Source organism: Hemitrygon akajei, chromosome 8 (genome assembly GCF_048418815.1).
Source record: "Hemitrygon akajei chromosome 8, sHemAka1.3, whole genome shotgun sequence".
NCBI lineage: Eukaryota > Metazoa > Chordata > Chondrichthyes > Myliobatiformes > Dasyatidae > Hemitrygon > Hemitrygon akajei.
In genome coordinates, this window is record NC_133131.1 from 115,582,081 (window position 1) to 115,596,986 (window position 14,906).

At 41.8% G+C, this 14,906-nt stretch overlaps 1 protein-coding gene across 6 annotated transcripts in view; it reads right to left on the reverse strand.

Annotated features, from left to right (window-relative positions):
* The window catches only part of tbc1d5 (TBC1 domain family, member 5), a 477,565-nt gene that overhangs the window by 285,154 nt on the left and 177,505 nt on the right, over positions 1–14,906 (reverse strand). For all 6 annotated transcript variants that reach the window (XM_073054429.1, XM_073054423.1, XM_073054427.1 and 3 more), the window contains one exon: positions 13,126–13,274. In XM_073054429.1, the coding sequence (XP_072910530.1) occupies positions 13,126–13,240 (115 nt within the window). In that variant the 5' untranslated portion in view covers positions 13,241–13,274. The remainder of the gene's footprint in view (positions 1–13,125; positions 13,275–14,906) is intronic.

Consider the following 14,906-nt stretch of genomic DNA (forward strand, 5'->3'; position numbering starts at 1 on the left):
CACACAACGCTGGAAGAATTTAGAAGGCCAGGCAGCATCTATGGAAAAGATTTCGGCCGAGACTCTTCAACAGGACTGGAGAAAAAAAGATGAGTAGTAGATTTAAAAGGTGGGGGAAGAAGAGGGAGAAACAAAAGAGATGGTTGTTGACTTCAGAAGAGCACAGAGCGTCCACTCTCTGCTGAACATTGATGGCTCCTCCGTTGCGATCGTTAAGAGCACCAAATTTGTTGGTGTTCACCTGGTGGAGAATCTCACCTGGTCCCTCAACACCAGCTCCATAGCCAAGAAAGCCCAGCAGTGCCTCTACTTTCTGCGAAGGCTGAGAAAAGTCCATCTCCCACTCCCCATCATCACCACATTCTACAGGGGTTGTATCAAGAGCATCCTGAGCAGTTGCATCACTGCCTGGTTCAGGAATTGCACCGTCTCGGATCGCAAGACCCTGCAGCGGATAGTGAGGTCAGCTGAGAAGATCATCGGGGTCTCTCTTCCCGCTATTAGAGACATTTACACTGCACGCTGCAAAGCTAACAGCATTGTGAAGGACCCCATGCACCCCTCACACAAACTCTTCTCCCTCCTGCCATCTGGGAAAAGGCATTGAAGCATTCAGGCTCTCACGACCAGACTGTGCAACAGTTTCTTCCACCAAGTCATCAGACTCCTCAATATTCAGAGTCTAGTCTGATATCTACATCATTTATTAGTATTGTAATTTGTCCTCTACTGTGCCTATTGTCTTGTTTATTAATTATTGTACTGCCCTGAACTGTTTTGTGCACGTTATATAGTCCTGTGCAGGTCTGCAGTCTAGTTCAGTTTTTATGTCGTTTTATGTAGTCTTGTGTAGCCTTGTGCTGTCTTCACATAGTCTAGTGTAGTTTTGTATTGTTTCATGTAGCACCAGGGTCCTGGAAGAACGTTGTTTCGTTTTCACTGTGTACTGTACCAGCAGTCTATGGTCTAAATGACAATAGACTTGACTTGAGGTAATAGGTGAAATTGGGAGGGGGAGGGGTGAAGTAAAGAGCTGGAAAGTTGATTGGTGAAAGAGACACAGGGTCAGAGAAGGGGGAATCTAATAGGAGAGGACAGAGGGAGAGGAGCACCAGAGGGAGGTGTTGGCAGGCAAGGAGATAAGGTGAGAGAGGGAACAGGGGATGGGGAATGGTGAAGGGGGAAGGGAGGCATTATCAGAAGATCGAGAAATCGATGTTCATGCCGTCAGGTTGGAGACTACCATACGGAATACAAGGTGCTATTCCTCCAACCTCCGTCTAGTGGAACTTGTCCTCACTCTTAATAGTTTCTGCTTTGGCTTCTCCCACCTCCTTCAAGCAAAAGGTGTAGACACTTTTGTGTCACTTGCTGGGACACTTGCATGGGCCCCAGCTAAGCCTGCCTTTTATCGGTTATGTGGAACAGTCTATATCTCAAGCGTACACTGGTATCTGTCCCTCATTTTACCTTCGCCAAATCTGCATTGGTGCTGCTTCCTGCACCCAAGCAGAGCTCTTCAACTTCATCAACTTTGCCTCCAACTTCCACCCTGCCCTCTAAGTTACCTCGTCCACTTCCAACACCTCCCTTCACTTTGTCGATCTCTCTGTCTCTATCTTTGGAGACAGCTTATTTACTGATGTCTATTATAAAACCACGGAATCTCACAGTTACGTGGACTATACCTCTTCCCACCCTGTTACTTGTAAAAATGCTATCACCTTCTCTTAGTTCCTCTGTCTCTGCTGCATCTGCTCTCAGGATGAGGCTTTTCATCCCATAACAAAGGAGATGTCCTTTTTTTTAAAAAAAGGGCTTCCCATCCTCCACCATCAATGCTGCCCTCAACCGCATCTCTTCTATTTCACACAAATCTGCTCTCACCCCATCCCCCAACCTACCAGGGCTAGGGTTCCTCTTGTCCTCACCTATCACCTCACCAGCTCCACATCCAGCACTATATTCTCTGTAACTTCTGCCACCTCAAATAGAATTCTACCACAAAGTACATCTTTCCCTTCCCCCAACTTTTTGCTTTCCGCAGGGATCAATCCTTATGCGATTCCCTTGTCCAGATGTCCCACCCTACCGCTCTCCCTCCTGGCACTTATCCTTGCAAGCGGAACAAATGCTACACCTGCCTCTACACCTCCTCCCTCACTACCATTCAGGGCCCCAAACAGTCTTTCCAGGTGAGGGAACACTTCACCTCTGAGTCTGTTGGGGTCATTTACTGTCTCCGGTGCTCTCAGTGTGGTCTCCTGTATGTTGATGAGATCAGGCATAGATTGGGAGACTGCTTTGCCGAGCACATATGCTGTGTCTGCCAGAAGAAGCGGGATCTCCCAGTGGCCACGCATTCTAATTCCACTTCAGGTTCTGGTATGTCAATCCATGGCCTATCATGGATTGATAGGCCACACTCAGGTTGGAGAAACACCACCTTATATTCCCCCTGGGAAGCCTCCAACCTGATGGCGTGAACATCAATTTCTCAAAGTTCCAGTAAAGTTCTACCATTCCCCATCCCCTTTTCCACCTCTCACCTTACCTCCTTGCTCATCCATCGCCACCCTTTGGTACACCTCCTCCCTTTTCTTTATTCTATGGCCTTCCAGCCATGTATATTTTCACCAATCAACATTCCAGCTGTTTACTTCACCCCTCCCCATCCCAGTTTCACCTATAACCTTGTGCTTCTCCCTCCCCTCCCCCCACCTACTTGTCTTTTTTTCTCCAGTCCTGCTAATGGGTTTTGCCCTGAAACGTTGACTGTACTCATTTCCATAGATGCTGCCTGGCCTGCTGCGTTCCTCAGTATTTTGGATGTAAAACAATGGTTGACCCAACCATATTACATTGAAGGTCATGTCTCACGTTCCAACAGACCATGTTTCTCAGATTCCAAGGCATATTTTGACTATGCATGTAGTAGATGATCCACAAGATGTAAAACTGAATGACAGTGTGTCAAATGTCAGCCCTCGAAGCTCTGCTGTATGAAGAAAATCTTCTGTATCTACATCCTCCTCTGCACGCATTATAAAAGAAGCTGATTTCGCTGCATTAATGATATGTCAATGATTATTGAAGGACAAACACGCGCTGTAAGGGCAAGAGGAACAACTACGGAATAGGAAGGAACTGCTTAAGTTGGAGGAAGAAATTGCCGCACATATGGCTAAAGTAAATGTGCTAAGGGCTTCAAGTGTGGTAAGTGCTAAAAGTGCTTCAGCAGGATGGTCTTATGGTGTGAATTCTTACATTGAAAAGGCACAGAAAAAAAACACTCAATCTTGATTCATTTGTTCCTCATGTATTTCGGATACATGAACAAAACCCCAAGAGGTAGTTCAGGGGGTTTACACTCAGCTTGCACTAATGAGGCACTCTGAACGTATGACATATCCAACAGCTCAAAGAGCTCATGGGGAAATTCACCTGCAGCATAGAAACACTCTTCTTTCAGATATTAGAGGTCAAAACAGTATTATTGATTTTATGAGGAAGCAAAATGAAATAACAATCTTATTGGCACAACAACAATGTATTTCATCTTTGTCTAAAAGTGAGATTCAAATCTTAGATGGTGATCCATTGCAGTATCATGCATTCATGAAGGCTTTTGAAAGCAAAACTGAGCCATAGTGACTGCCTCTATTTCCTTGAACCAGGGATCACCCTAGAGAACTTGTCAGATGTCTTCAGCATGTCAACCCTAAGAAAGGATATGTCACGCTAAGGCTTTATTACAGAAACATATTGTAATGAACAGAAAATGCATCCACCTACAAGCAAAAGGCTCTTTCTTTGGTACTTATCAAGTCTGAAAATGTAAAAGCTCTTTGAGACTACAGTGTTTTTCTTAGAGGCTGTTGCAATGCCATGGAAGAAGTGCAGTACATGCGGGAGCTAGACATGTCTGCCAAATGTCAATTGTTGTAAAGAAACCACCTTACATGCTCAGGGATAAATGCAGAACCATGGCCTGTGAACTGCAAGAAAGGCACAACTGTAGTAGTACTCTCACTTATATTGTTATTTTATTGAAAGGCAAGTAAAGATTGCAACAGACTTGGGAATATACAGTCACGTCTGTCACCTGTAATAACCAAAGGTGTGAATACAACTAAGTTACAACTTTGTTCTAGGGCTAAAGGAAGCAGCTTTGCCACTTCTGTGGCCATTGTGGAGGTAAAGCTAAATCTGAACGTCGAACTGATGGAAGGAAAATGGTGTTGACAGCCAAAGGGGTTTGTCTGTTCTGCAAGGGTGAAGACACATTGGATTTGTGCCCTTAGCTGGAAAAAAAAGGGTCATATTGACAACATTGTCTTTCTAAAATGGTGTCTGCTTTGACATTTGGCATTGTGTACAGGATACATCAGCAAGGATTGTAGGGCATGTTTTTCATGCAAGTTTTAAGCACCCCAGCACACTTCATATTCACACTAACAAAAAGGATGCAGAATCAAAACATGCCTTGAAAGAACCAGCAGTGAGTGGTGCCCTGATACATAATGGCCTTACAGGGGCTGGCGATCCAGTACAAATGAAGTCTAAGGGAGTAACAAGACTGTGGTTACTTATACTTACCTAGATTAAGGGAGTACAAAGGGTTCTGCATATTGGGCCTCATGAACAAGCTCAACTTCACAGGAAAAAGGACACATATTCTCTTGAGCACCATGGGCAATAGAAGGCCATGAGTAGCTACACTGTTTCAGAATTGCAAGCGGCTAGCCTAAACGGTGAAAACTATTGTGAACTGCCTAACATCTTTACATAGGAAAGTATTCCTGTCCATGGAGGGAACAATCCATGACGGGGATCTCCAGGGACAGTGTCACCCGAAACATGTCCATTTGCCGGAGATTGATTCAAAAATTAAGCTACTAATAGGGACAAATATACCTAAAACATTGGGGCCATTGCAAGTGATTCGCACAGGAGAACTATGTTGGGTTGGACTGCAAATGGACTACTGAAAAGAATCAATGGTGACAGGAGAGACTGCGCATGGCCTGAGCCCACAATTAACAGGATCTCAACTTTGAACTTGGATGAACTTTGGCAGTGGCAGTTCAAGGCAGGGAGTCAAGATTTACAATCTGGTTTGTCAAGATAAGACCACAAGTTCATGGAGCTGGTTACAAATTCTGCAAAACTATTAGATGGACACTATCACATTAGCTTACCTTTGAGAAAGGAGGCTAACATGCCAAATGACAGGAAGACTGAAGAACAGCATGCTGTAAATTTAAGGAAGAGGTTTAAAATGGATTTCTCATTTCAGATAGACCGCACAGCTTTCATGAAGAATGTCATCTCCAAAGGTTATGCCGAAAGAGTGCAAGCAGAGGATCTGGAATGCAGTGATGGGAAAGTTTGGCATATTCCACATTATGATGTCTACCACTCCAGAAAAGGGGAAACTTCATGTTGCGGTTGAATGTGGAGTGACTTTTCAAGAAATATTACTTAATGCTTAGCTCTTAGAGGGACCGGATCTTACTAGCTCACTGATTGGAGTCATAACCAGATTCGGAAAAGAACCAGTGGTGATCAAAGTTCAAAGTAAAATCTATTATTAAAATACATGCATGCCACCACATACAACCCTGAGACTCTTTTTCCTGTGGGCATACTTAGCAAATCTATAGAACAAGTAACTGTAAGCAGGATCAAAGAACAACAAACTGTGCAAATGCAAATATAAATAAATAGCAATAAATAACAAGTATGAAATAACATAAAATGAAAGAGCATGAAATAACAAGATAAAGTGTCCTTGAAGTAGAAGCATCGGTTGTGGGAACACCAGAAATAGCATGAGTGTAGTCATCCTTTTTTGCTCAAGGGCCTGATGGTTCAGGGGTAGTACTGGTAACTGTTTTTGAACCTAGTGATGAGAGTCCTGAGGCACCTGTACCTTCTACCTTATGGCAGCAGTGAGAAAAGAGCACAGCCTGGGTGGTGAGATTCTTTGATGATGGATGCTGCTTTTCTAAGGTAACGTTTCATATACACAATGGTTTGGAGAGCTTTACCCATGATGTACTGGGCCAAATCCACTACCTTTTGTAGGATTTTCCACTCAAAGGCATTGGTGTTCTTCTACTAGGCTGTAATGTAGCCAGTCAGCACACTTTCCACTACACATCTATACAAGTTTGCCAAGGTTTCTGATGACATGCCAAATTGTCCTAGACTCCTGAGGAAGCAGAGGTGCTGTTGTGCTTTCTTTGCAATTAAATTTATATAATGGGTCCAAGATAAGGCCTCTGAGATAGTCCTGAGTCTCCAGGGCCTCTGCATCAAAGAATTTAAAGTTACTGATCCTCTCCACCTCTGATCCTCCGATGAGTACTGGCTCATTGATCTCTGGTTTCCCTCTCCGGAAGTCTACAATCAATTCCTTGATCTTAGTGAAATTGAGTGAGAGGTTGTTGTTGTTACACCATTCAGCCAAAAATTTAATATCTCTTCTGTATGCTGACTTATCACCACCTTTGATACAGCCCATGACAGTGGTGTCATCAGCAACTGCATGTGTTGTTGGAGATGTACTTAGCCACACATTCATAGGTGTAAAGTGAGTCGAGCAGGGGGCTAAGCACACATCCTTGTGGTGCTCCTGTGCTGATGGAGATTGTGGAGGAGTTGTTGTTGCCAATCTGAAGTGACTGGGATCTGTAAGTGGGGAAATCATGGCAAATACCGAATCAATGTTTCATCAGGTTAAAGTACCAGTGGAAGATGCAGATCAGCTGAGGTTTCTCTGGTGGTCTGATGGTGCCCTCAGCCAAGATATGATGGACTTTAGGATGGTGGTTCAGCTCTTTGGAGCAACTTCATCACTAAGGTGTGCCAACTTCGCCCTTAGGAAATGTGCAGAAAACAATGAAAATCTGTTCAGCTGAGATAGAAGATAACATTTTGGTTTTCTTTGTTGATAACTGCCTTGTGCCCGTGTCCTCTCAGAAAGAAGCAATGTCTCTGTATCATGACCTTGTATCCATTTGTGTGAAAGGTGGCTTTCAACTCATGAAGTAGATAGCAACAGACATAGCGTTCTAACTGTGCAAACATTGAAAGACATGAAAGATTTGGATTTGGATTAAGATATAACTTCAGGGAGAGAGTACTGGATGTGCAATGGTCTGAAGATTGCTAATTTGGTTACGCAAACTTTGCTTATTTCACTAATAATCGCTATATTACATCGTCATGCTCCTGACTTTCATTCCTGCACATTGCAGTACAGTTAGATGTTACTGCATCTCATCTCCTGTCCCACTTCTGAATTTTGCATTTTATTCTATTTGATACTAATATTTTAAAAATATTATTTAAGTTTTTAATAAATTTACTAAATTTTGATTTTTAAAAACACTTTAGATAGATAGATAGATACTTTATTCATCCCCATGGGGAAATTCCAACTTTTTTCCAATGTCCCATACACTTGTTGTAGCAAAACTAATTACATACAATACCTAACTCAGTAAAAAAAAAAATATGATATGCATCTAAATCACTATCTCAAAAGCATTAATAATAGCTTTTAAAAAGTTCTTAAGTCCTGGCGGTAGAATTGTAAAGCCTAATGGCATTGGGGAGTATTGACCTCTTCATCCTGTCTGAGGAGCATTGCATCGATAGTAACCTGTCGCTGAAACTGCTTCTGTCTCTGGATGGTGCTATGTAGAGGATGTTCAGAGTTATCCATAATTGACCGTAGCCTACTCAGCGCCCTTCACTCAGCTACCGATGTTAAACTCTCCAGTACTTTGCCCACGACAGAGCCCGCCTTCCTTACCAGCTTATTAAGACATGAGGCGTCCCTCTTCTTAATGCTTCCTCCCCAACACGCCACCACAAAGAAGAGGGCGCTCTCCACAACTGACCTATAGAACATCTTCAGCATCTCACCACAGACATTGAATGACGCCAACCTTCTTAGGAAGTACAGTCGCCTCTGTGCCTTCCTGCACAAGGCATCTGTGTTGGCAGTCCAGTCTAGCTTCTCGTCTAACTGTACTCCCAGATACTTGTAGGTCTTAACCTGCTCCACACATTCTCCATTAATGATCACTGGCTCCATATGAGGCCTAGATCTCCTAAAGTCCACCACCATCTCCTTGGTCTTGGTGATATTGAGACGCAGGTAGTTTGAGTTGCATCATCTCACAAAGTCCTGTATCAGTTTCCTATACTCCTCCTCCTGTCCATTCCTGACACACCCCACTATGGCCGTGTCATCAGCGAACTTCTGCACATGGCAGGACTCCGAGTTATATTGGAAGTCTGATGTGTACAGGGTGAACAGGACCGGAGAGAGTACGGTTCCCTGCGGCGCCCCTGTGCTGCTGACCACCGTGTCAGACCTACAGTCTCCCAACCGCACATACTGAGGTCTATCTGTCAAGTAGTCCACTATCCAATCCACCATGTGAGAGTCTACTCCCATCTCCGTTAGTTAGTTTAAACTATTTTTAAACATTTTTGGCTATCAGAGACATTTACAAACAGTTGTAAAGGCATGATATGTCAAAAGGTCATAAGGGCATTCTGAGGGAGATGCTGTGTGTAAAATGAGGCAAATGGACTGTTATATATAGGAGACAGCAGAGCTTCATTTCCAGATGAGCTTAATGCCTTCTATGCTCGCTTTGACCGTCAAAACATGGAGGAACTATCACAAACACTCACATCCCCCAATGATCCTATGATTTCAGTCTCTGATGCCGATGTGCAAGCAGCCTTCAGGAGGGTGAACCCACAAAAAACATCTGGCCCAGATGAGGTACCTGGCCAAGTACTAAAGACCTGTGCTGATCTACTGGTTGGTGTATTCTCGCTTTGGCAGTATGTGCTACTTATATTCTTCAAGCAGGCTTCGATTATACTAGTGCCCAAGAAGAGCGTGGTGACCTGCCTTGATATCCATTGCCCAGTAGAACTACATCAACAACCTCTTACTCAGTGTCATCAAAACCAAGGAGCTGATTGTAGACTTCAGGAGAAGGGAAATCATTGGAGGATCAGAGGTAAAGAGGCACACGTACAACACGCTGGAGGAACTCAGCAGGTCGGGCAGCATCCGTGGAAACAGAGGTAAAGAGAAATAGCACCTTTAAAGTCCCAGGTATTATTATTTTGGAGGACCTGTCCTGGGCCCAGGATAAAAGTGTAATTACAAAGAGAGCACAGCAGTGCCTCCACTTCTTAAGAGTTTACAGAAATTCAGCATGGCATCTAAAACTCCTATAGATGTGTAGTGGAGAGCATATTGACTGGCTGCATCACAGCTGGTATGGAAACACTAATGCCCCTTGAACAGAAAATCCTACAAAAGTAGTGGATATGGCCAGTCCATCATAGGTAAAACCCTTCCAACCATTGAGCACTTCTACATAGAATATTGTCACAGGAAAGCACCATCCATCATCAGGAACCCCCAGCACCCAGGAGATCCTCTCCTCTCACTGTTGCCATCAGGAAGAAGGTACAAAGGCCTCAGTTCTCACCAATACCTCCAAGAACAGTTACCACCCCTCAACCATCATTAAAGTATTCTCACAACTTATGGGCTCACTGTTAAAGACTCATATTCTCATGTTCTCAATATTTATTGCTTAGATATTGATTATTTTCATATCTTTTTTTTTGTATTTGCACAGTTTGTTGTCTTCTGCACTCTGGTTAAATATCCTAGTTGGGTGATCTTTCATTGACATTGTTAAGTTACTGTTCTAGACTTATTGAATAGGTCCACAAGAAAATTAATCTCTGGGTTGGTGACATAAATGTACTTCGATAATAAAATTTACTTTAAATTATTTCTTGTCAGCAAAGCCTGGAGTATGATTAAATTTATGAGACCACAGAAGTATTGTCCACCCATGGAGACCTATTGGGAGTGAACATAAGATTATAAGACATAGGAGCAGAATTAGGCCACGTAACCCAGAGTCTGCTCCGCCATTCCACGATGATTGATTTATTATCTCTCTCAACCCCATTCTTCTGCCTCCTCGCTATATCCTTTAATGCCTTAACCTCTGCTTTAAATATACCCAATGACTTGGCCTCCGGTCGAATTCCACAGATTCACCACCCCAGGCTGAAGAAATCCCTCCTCATCTCTGTTCTAAATGGACATCTCTCTATTCTGAGGCTGTACCCTCTGGTTCTTAACCCACCCATTATAGGAAACATCCTCTCCATAACCACTCTCGCTAGGTCTTTCAATATTCGATAGGCTTCAATGAGTTTTTCCCTCATTCTTCTAAACTCCAGCGAGTACAGGCCCAGAGCTATCAAATGCTCCTCATAAGTTAACCCTTTCATTCCTAGAATAATTCTCATGAACCTCCTCTAGATTCTTTCCAAAGCCATCATATGCTTTTTTTTAGACAAGGGGTCCAAAACTGCTCACAATATTCCAAAAGTGCAGTGACATTTTCAGATTTCCAGTCCTCTGGAACCATTCCAGAATCTAGTGAATCTTGAAAATCACTCATATTGCCTCCACTATCTCATGAGCTACCTCATTCATAACCTCGGGGTGTAGTCCATCTAGTCCAGGTGACTTATCTACTTTTATTCCTTTTAGCTTCCCAAGTGCCTTCTCCTTAGTAACTACAACGACATTCACTTCTAGCCCCAAAACTCTCAAATCTCTGGCATACAGCTGGTGCATCCCTCAGTGATGAGTTTGTCGCCAGTTTTTGCTTCCCCATTACGACGTTTCCAAAGTCATTTTCCAGCACTCCAATTTCCAGTCTTGCCTCTCCTTTACTCTTTGTATACAGTATTTGAAAAAACTGTATTATAGGCTAGTTAACCTTTATATTACATCTTGTCTCTCCTTAAGACTTTTCAATTGCCTTTTGTTGGTTTTTAAAAGCTACCCAATCCTCTAGCTTCCTTTTTTTTTTGCAATATTGTACGCTTCTCTTTTGTTTTTATGCTGTCTTTAACTTCCCTTGTCAGTCATGGTTGTCTCATCCTCTCTTTAGAGTATTTATTTTTCTCTGGGATGATCTATTCTGTATTTTCTGAATTGCTCCTAGAAACTCCAGCCATTCCTGTCCTGCTGTCATTGCTGCTCTTGGCCCCTTCCAATCACCTTTCGCGTGGTCCTATTTCATGCCTCTGTTGTATCCTTTACTCCACTATAATACTGATAAATCTGATTTTAGCTTTTTCCTCTCAAACTGCAGGCTGAACTCTATCATACTCTGATCTCTGCCTTCCAAAGGCTCCTTTACCTTAAGATCCCTAATCACATCTGGTTTATGACACAACGCTCAATCATGAAATGTTTTTCCCCCTAGTGGGCTCAACCAGAAGCTGCTCTAAAAAGCCATCTTCTATGCATTCTCGAAAATCCTTCTCTTGGGATCTAGCACCACCTGATTTTCCCAAGTTTGTTGCATATTGAAATCTCCCATGATTATCATTACATTGCCCTTTTAAACACCTTTTCTATCTCCCATTGTAATTTGTACCCCGCATTCTGGCTATTGTTCAGACACCCATCAGAGTATTTGAACCTTTGCAGGTTCTTAACTCTACACACAAGGGTTACACATCTTCCAATCCTATGTCACTTCTTTCTAACACAAGTGTGAGGTTAAACGCAATCTAGCCCAAAGGAGGGGGGGACAGAGGGACAGACGGAGAGGGGGACAGGGGGAGAAGGGGGCAGGGGGACAGGGGGAGAGGGGGGCGGGGAGAGAAGGAGACAGCGCGGGCGGAATGGAGGGAGGGATGGAGGAAGGGAGTGACAGAGAGATAGACAGACACACACACACACATACATACACACACACACAGGTCACCTCAGGGAGAATATAAGTGTATATGAAGTTATTTCAAAACTGCTATTTAAAGATTAGTGTTATTTATCACATGTACATTGTACCATACAGTGAAATGTGTCATCTGTAAAGCAAACGTGCTGATGGGCATCCCGTGAGTGCTGCCATTCCTCTGCTGCCAACATAGCATGCCCACAACTTACTGTGCCTAGCTCGTACATCTTTGAAATTTGGGAGAAAACTGAAGCACCTGGAGGAAACCCATGTGTTCACGGGGAAAGTGTACAAATCTCAGACAGCAGTGAGAACCAAACCCCATTCTTGCAGCTGGTGTTGTAAAGCATTACACTAACCATAACACTGCTGTGGTGACCAAACTATAACTTTTGGCAATAATCCTTATTTAGGAGTTCATAATGAGTGACTGAAAAAGCATTGCTCAAGTTGCAGTGCACCCAGAGGCAAAAAAGTTTGAGACACAACACTGGCACTTATATACAGCATAAAACAGCATAAATTTCCTTCACTTGAAAATATACATTTACAACTTTGAGTATATTAAAAATAGATTTTTTTTAACTTTAGGCTACCTAAATGAAAATTAGTTATGCAATTACTTAAACTGAACCACTCCAAACTGCCTCCATACTTTGTAGAGATGCACTTATAAATTAATGTTGATTATATTCTAAATAAAACTTGTTACACCATCCTTTGCAATTAGTAGGATACAGTTAAATGGAAGTTAATTGAGAGCTAGCAATTAAATATTGCTGCTTCAAGCAACCATTTAGAGTGATGGTACAGTACCTATACAAACACACAGTCCAAATGGCATTTTCATTTCATGAAGTTATCTTGATACCATAAATACCTTAATGGTATAACTATTTTGGAAAAAAATCACTTTCACATTGCTGAAGATTACAACTAATCCATTAGAACTCAGCATCTACACCAGCAAAAGCAAATAAACTGTAAGAGATCAGTTAATAAATTTGTCAGAACACACATTGTTGAAAGTCTTTTGTAGAAGCTAACATAAAAAAGAATTTAAATGCAAAGATTTCCTGACATATTCATATCTTTCACATTTTGCAGGGAATTTCATGGGAAATAAAATACTAACACAAAAGAATCTCATATTTTATCAACCTTACAAAAGAACTCGAAATTGGTCAGCTAAGAAGTAATTTGTGATGTCTCTGATACTGAATATGCAATATTGGTTTATACAATATTGTGACTGTGTGGTGATACCAAAGTGCAGCTATTACTTATTACAACTTACCATTGTCATCTTTTACCAGTTCATTTTGTAATGGATCTATTCCAGTTTCTTGAGCATCTGTTTCCAAAGGATGTCTAGTTTCAAAGGCTGAAATTCTTCTCGAGGAGGACAACATCTTGAGAGTCACCTCAGGTACCCAAATGAATTACCTACAAGCAGAAAAAGTAACTTGTTGATACTATTGAATGAATGTCACAGTTATCTGATGGTCTAACAATACCTCTTGGGTATTAAATACATTGATTTAATTTCAATTTCTCGCTCAAATCATGAAAAAAACATTTTGATTGTGACTCTCACGATTCAGCAAATTAGATCAGTAGCATATTTGCTAGACATACACAGAATAAATAAATCATGTCAAATTTCACACTAATTTGATATCATCATTCCAAAAGTGGACCAGTATAATCAAACAGGAGATAAAACCGGCAATTAACAACAGAATTTGCTCACTAATACTTTCTAATGGGATCCCCAAACAGTTTGGTGATTGATTGGAACAGTTGGTTTGCAGATATACATGATTTTTTTTACTGAATTTTTAAAGATTTTGTATATTGATAAAAGTCCATGTGTTACATTGCCTGTAGAGTTTATCTTGAGGCTACACCAGTATGAGGGTTTAGTACCATATATCAAGGCATTCATTTTAACATGTAGGACAAGATAGATAGCAGAGTAGGATGACATGGTGGGGGGGGGGGGGGGGGAGAGGGAGAAGAGTGGAAAGGTGGAAGAGGTTGCATTACAGAGCCAGAACTAGCTTGCAAAAGGTATCTATACTAATTGTTTATTAAGCTGCTGGTTCTTTTCAGGATGTTTCTGGAGAAATTTGCAATTCTGGAGGTTATGGAGGCTTGTTGTTCAAGGGCATTCAGCTCCTTTATCTTGGGTAGAGGGCAGCATGCAAAGCAAAGGGGAAGAATTTATTTTTCAGTAATGTGAGATGACCAGTGATGCAAGGAGTTACAGTCTGAACTTTGAATCATTGTGATCTCAGGTTATTCATGCTGAGGGAGTGATTATCACCAAAAGTGATATCACTCTCTCAGCATGCATATAATTTATGATCATGGTCAGAAAAGATAAAGATGATCAATGGTAATAGTGGGCCAGAATACTGTGCCTACTTTTTTTTTCCAGTTAATGCTTCAATATACAGTGTGAAATATAGGAATATCCTCAGAGACATAAAATTGACTAGATCCTCACATATTGGATGAACAAAAGGGGGAAAAAAAGGAAGGTAGTGAAAATGGTGGAAAGATATCGGATGGGCAAGAGAAGGAAAGAAGAAAAAATCTGCAACCTTTTTGTTTTTGTATTCAGTTACTTACTGTAGTATTCTCCCTTTAAAGATCAGAAGCCTGAATATCCAATAGCACATGGTCAGTACAAGATTGTGCACTGAAGGGCCTGTAATATGCTGTAGATTTCCATGTTCTATGTCCTGTTCCTGAGATAATGAAGCAGATTGTGTCCTCACCAAGAACTGGACAAAAAAGACTGGCAAGTGCCCTCCCCCAAACAAGTGATAGAATTCCAAAGTGGTGTATAACCACTACCTCACAAAATTCAACAGTAGTTCTTTTGCTGAATCTCTTACTATAAATTTCCTGTGGAAAATCAACTTTGGAGTCAAAACCTGTGCTTATATGGTCAGCACAATCTCAACCAACAAAAGTCCTGCCTTGGTCCCCATAGAACTACAAATTTAGTTCAACTTTTCCAAGCACCAAAAGACACATTAATTGGTCCAGCTGCATTTCAGTCTATTT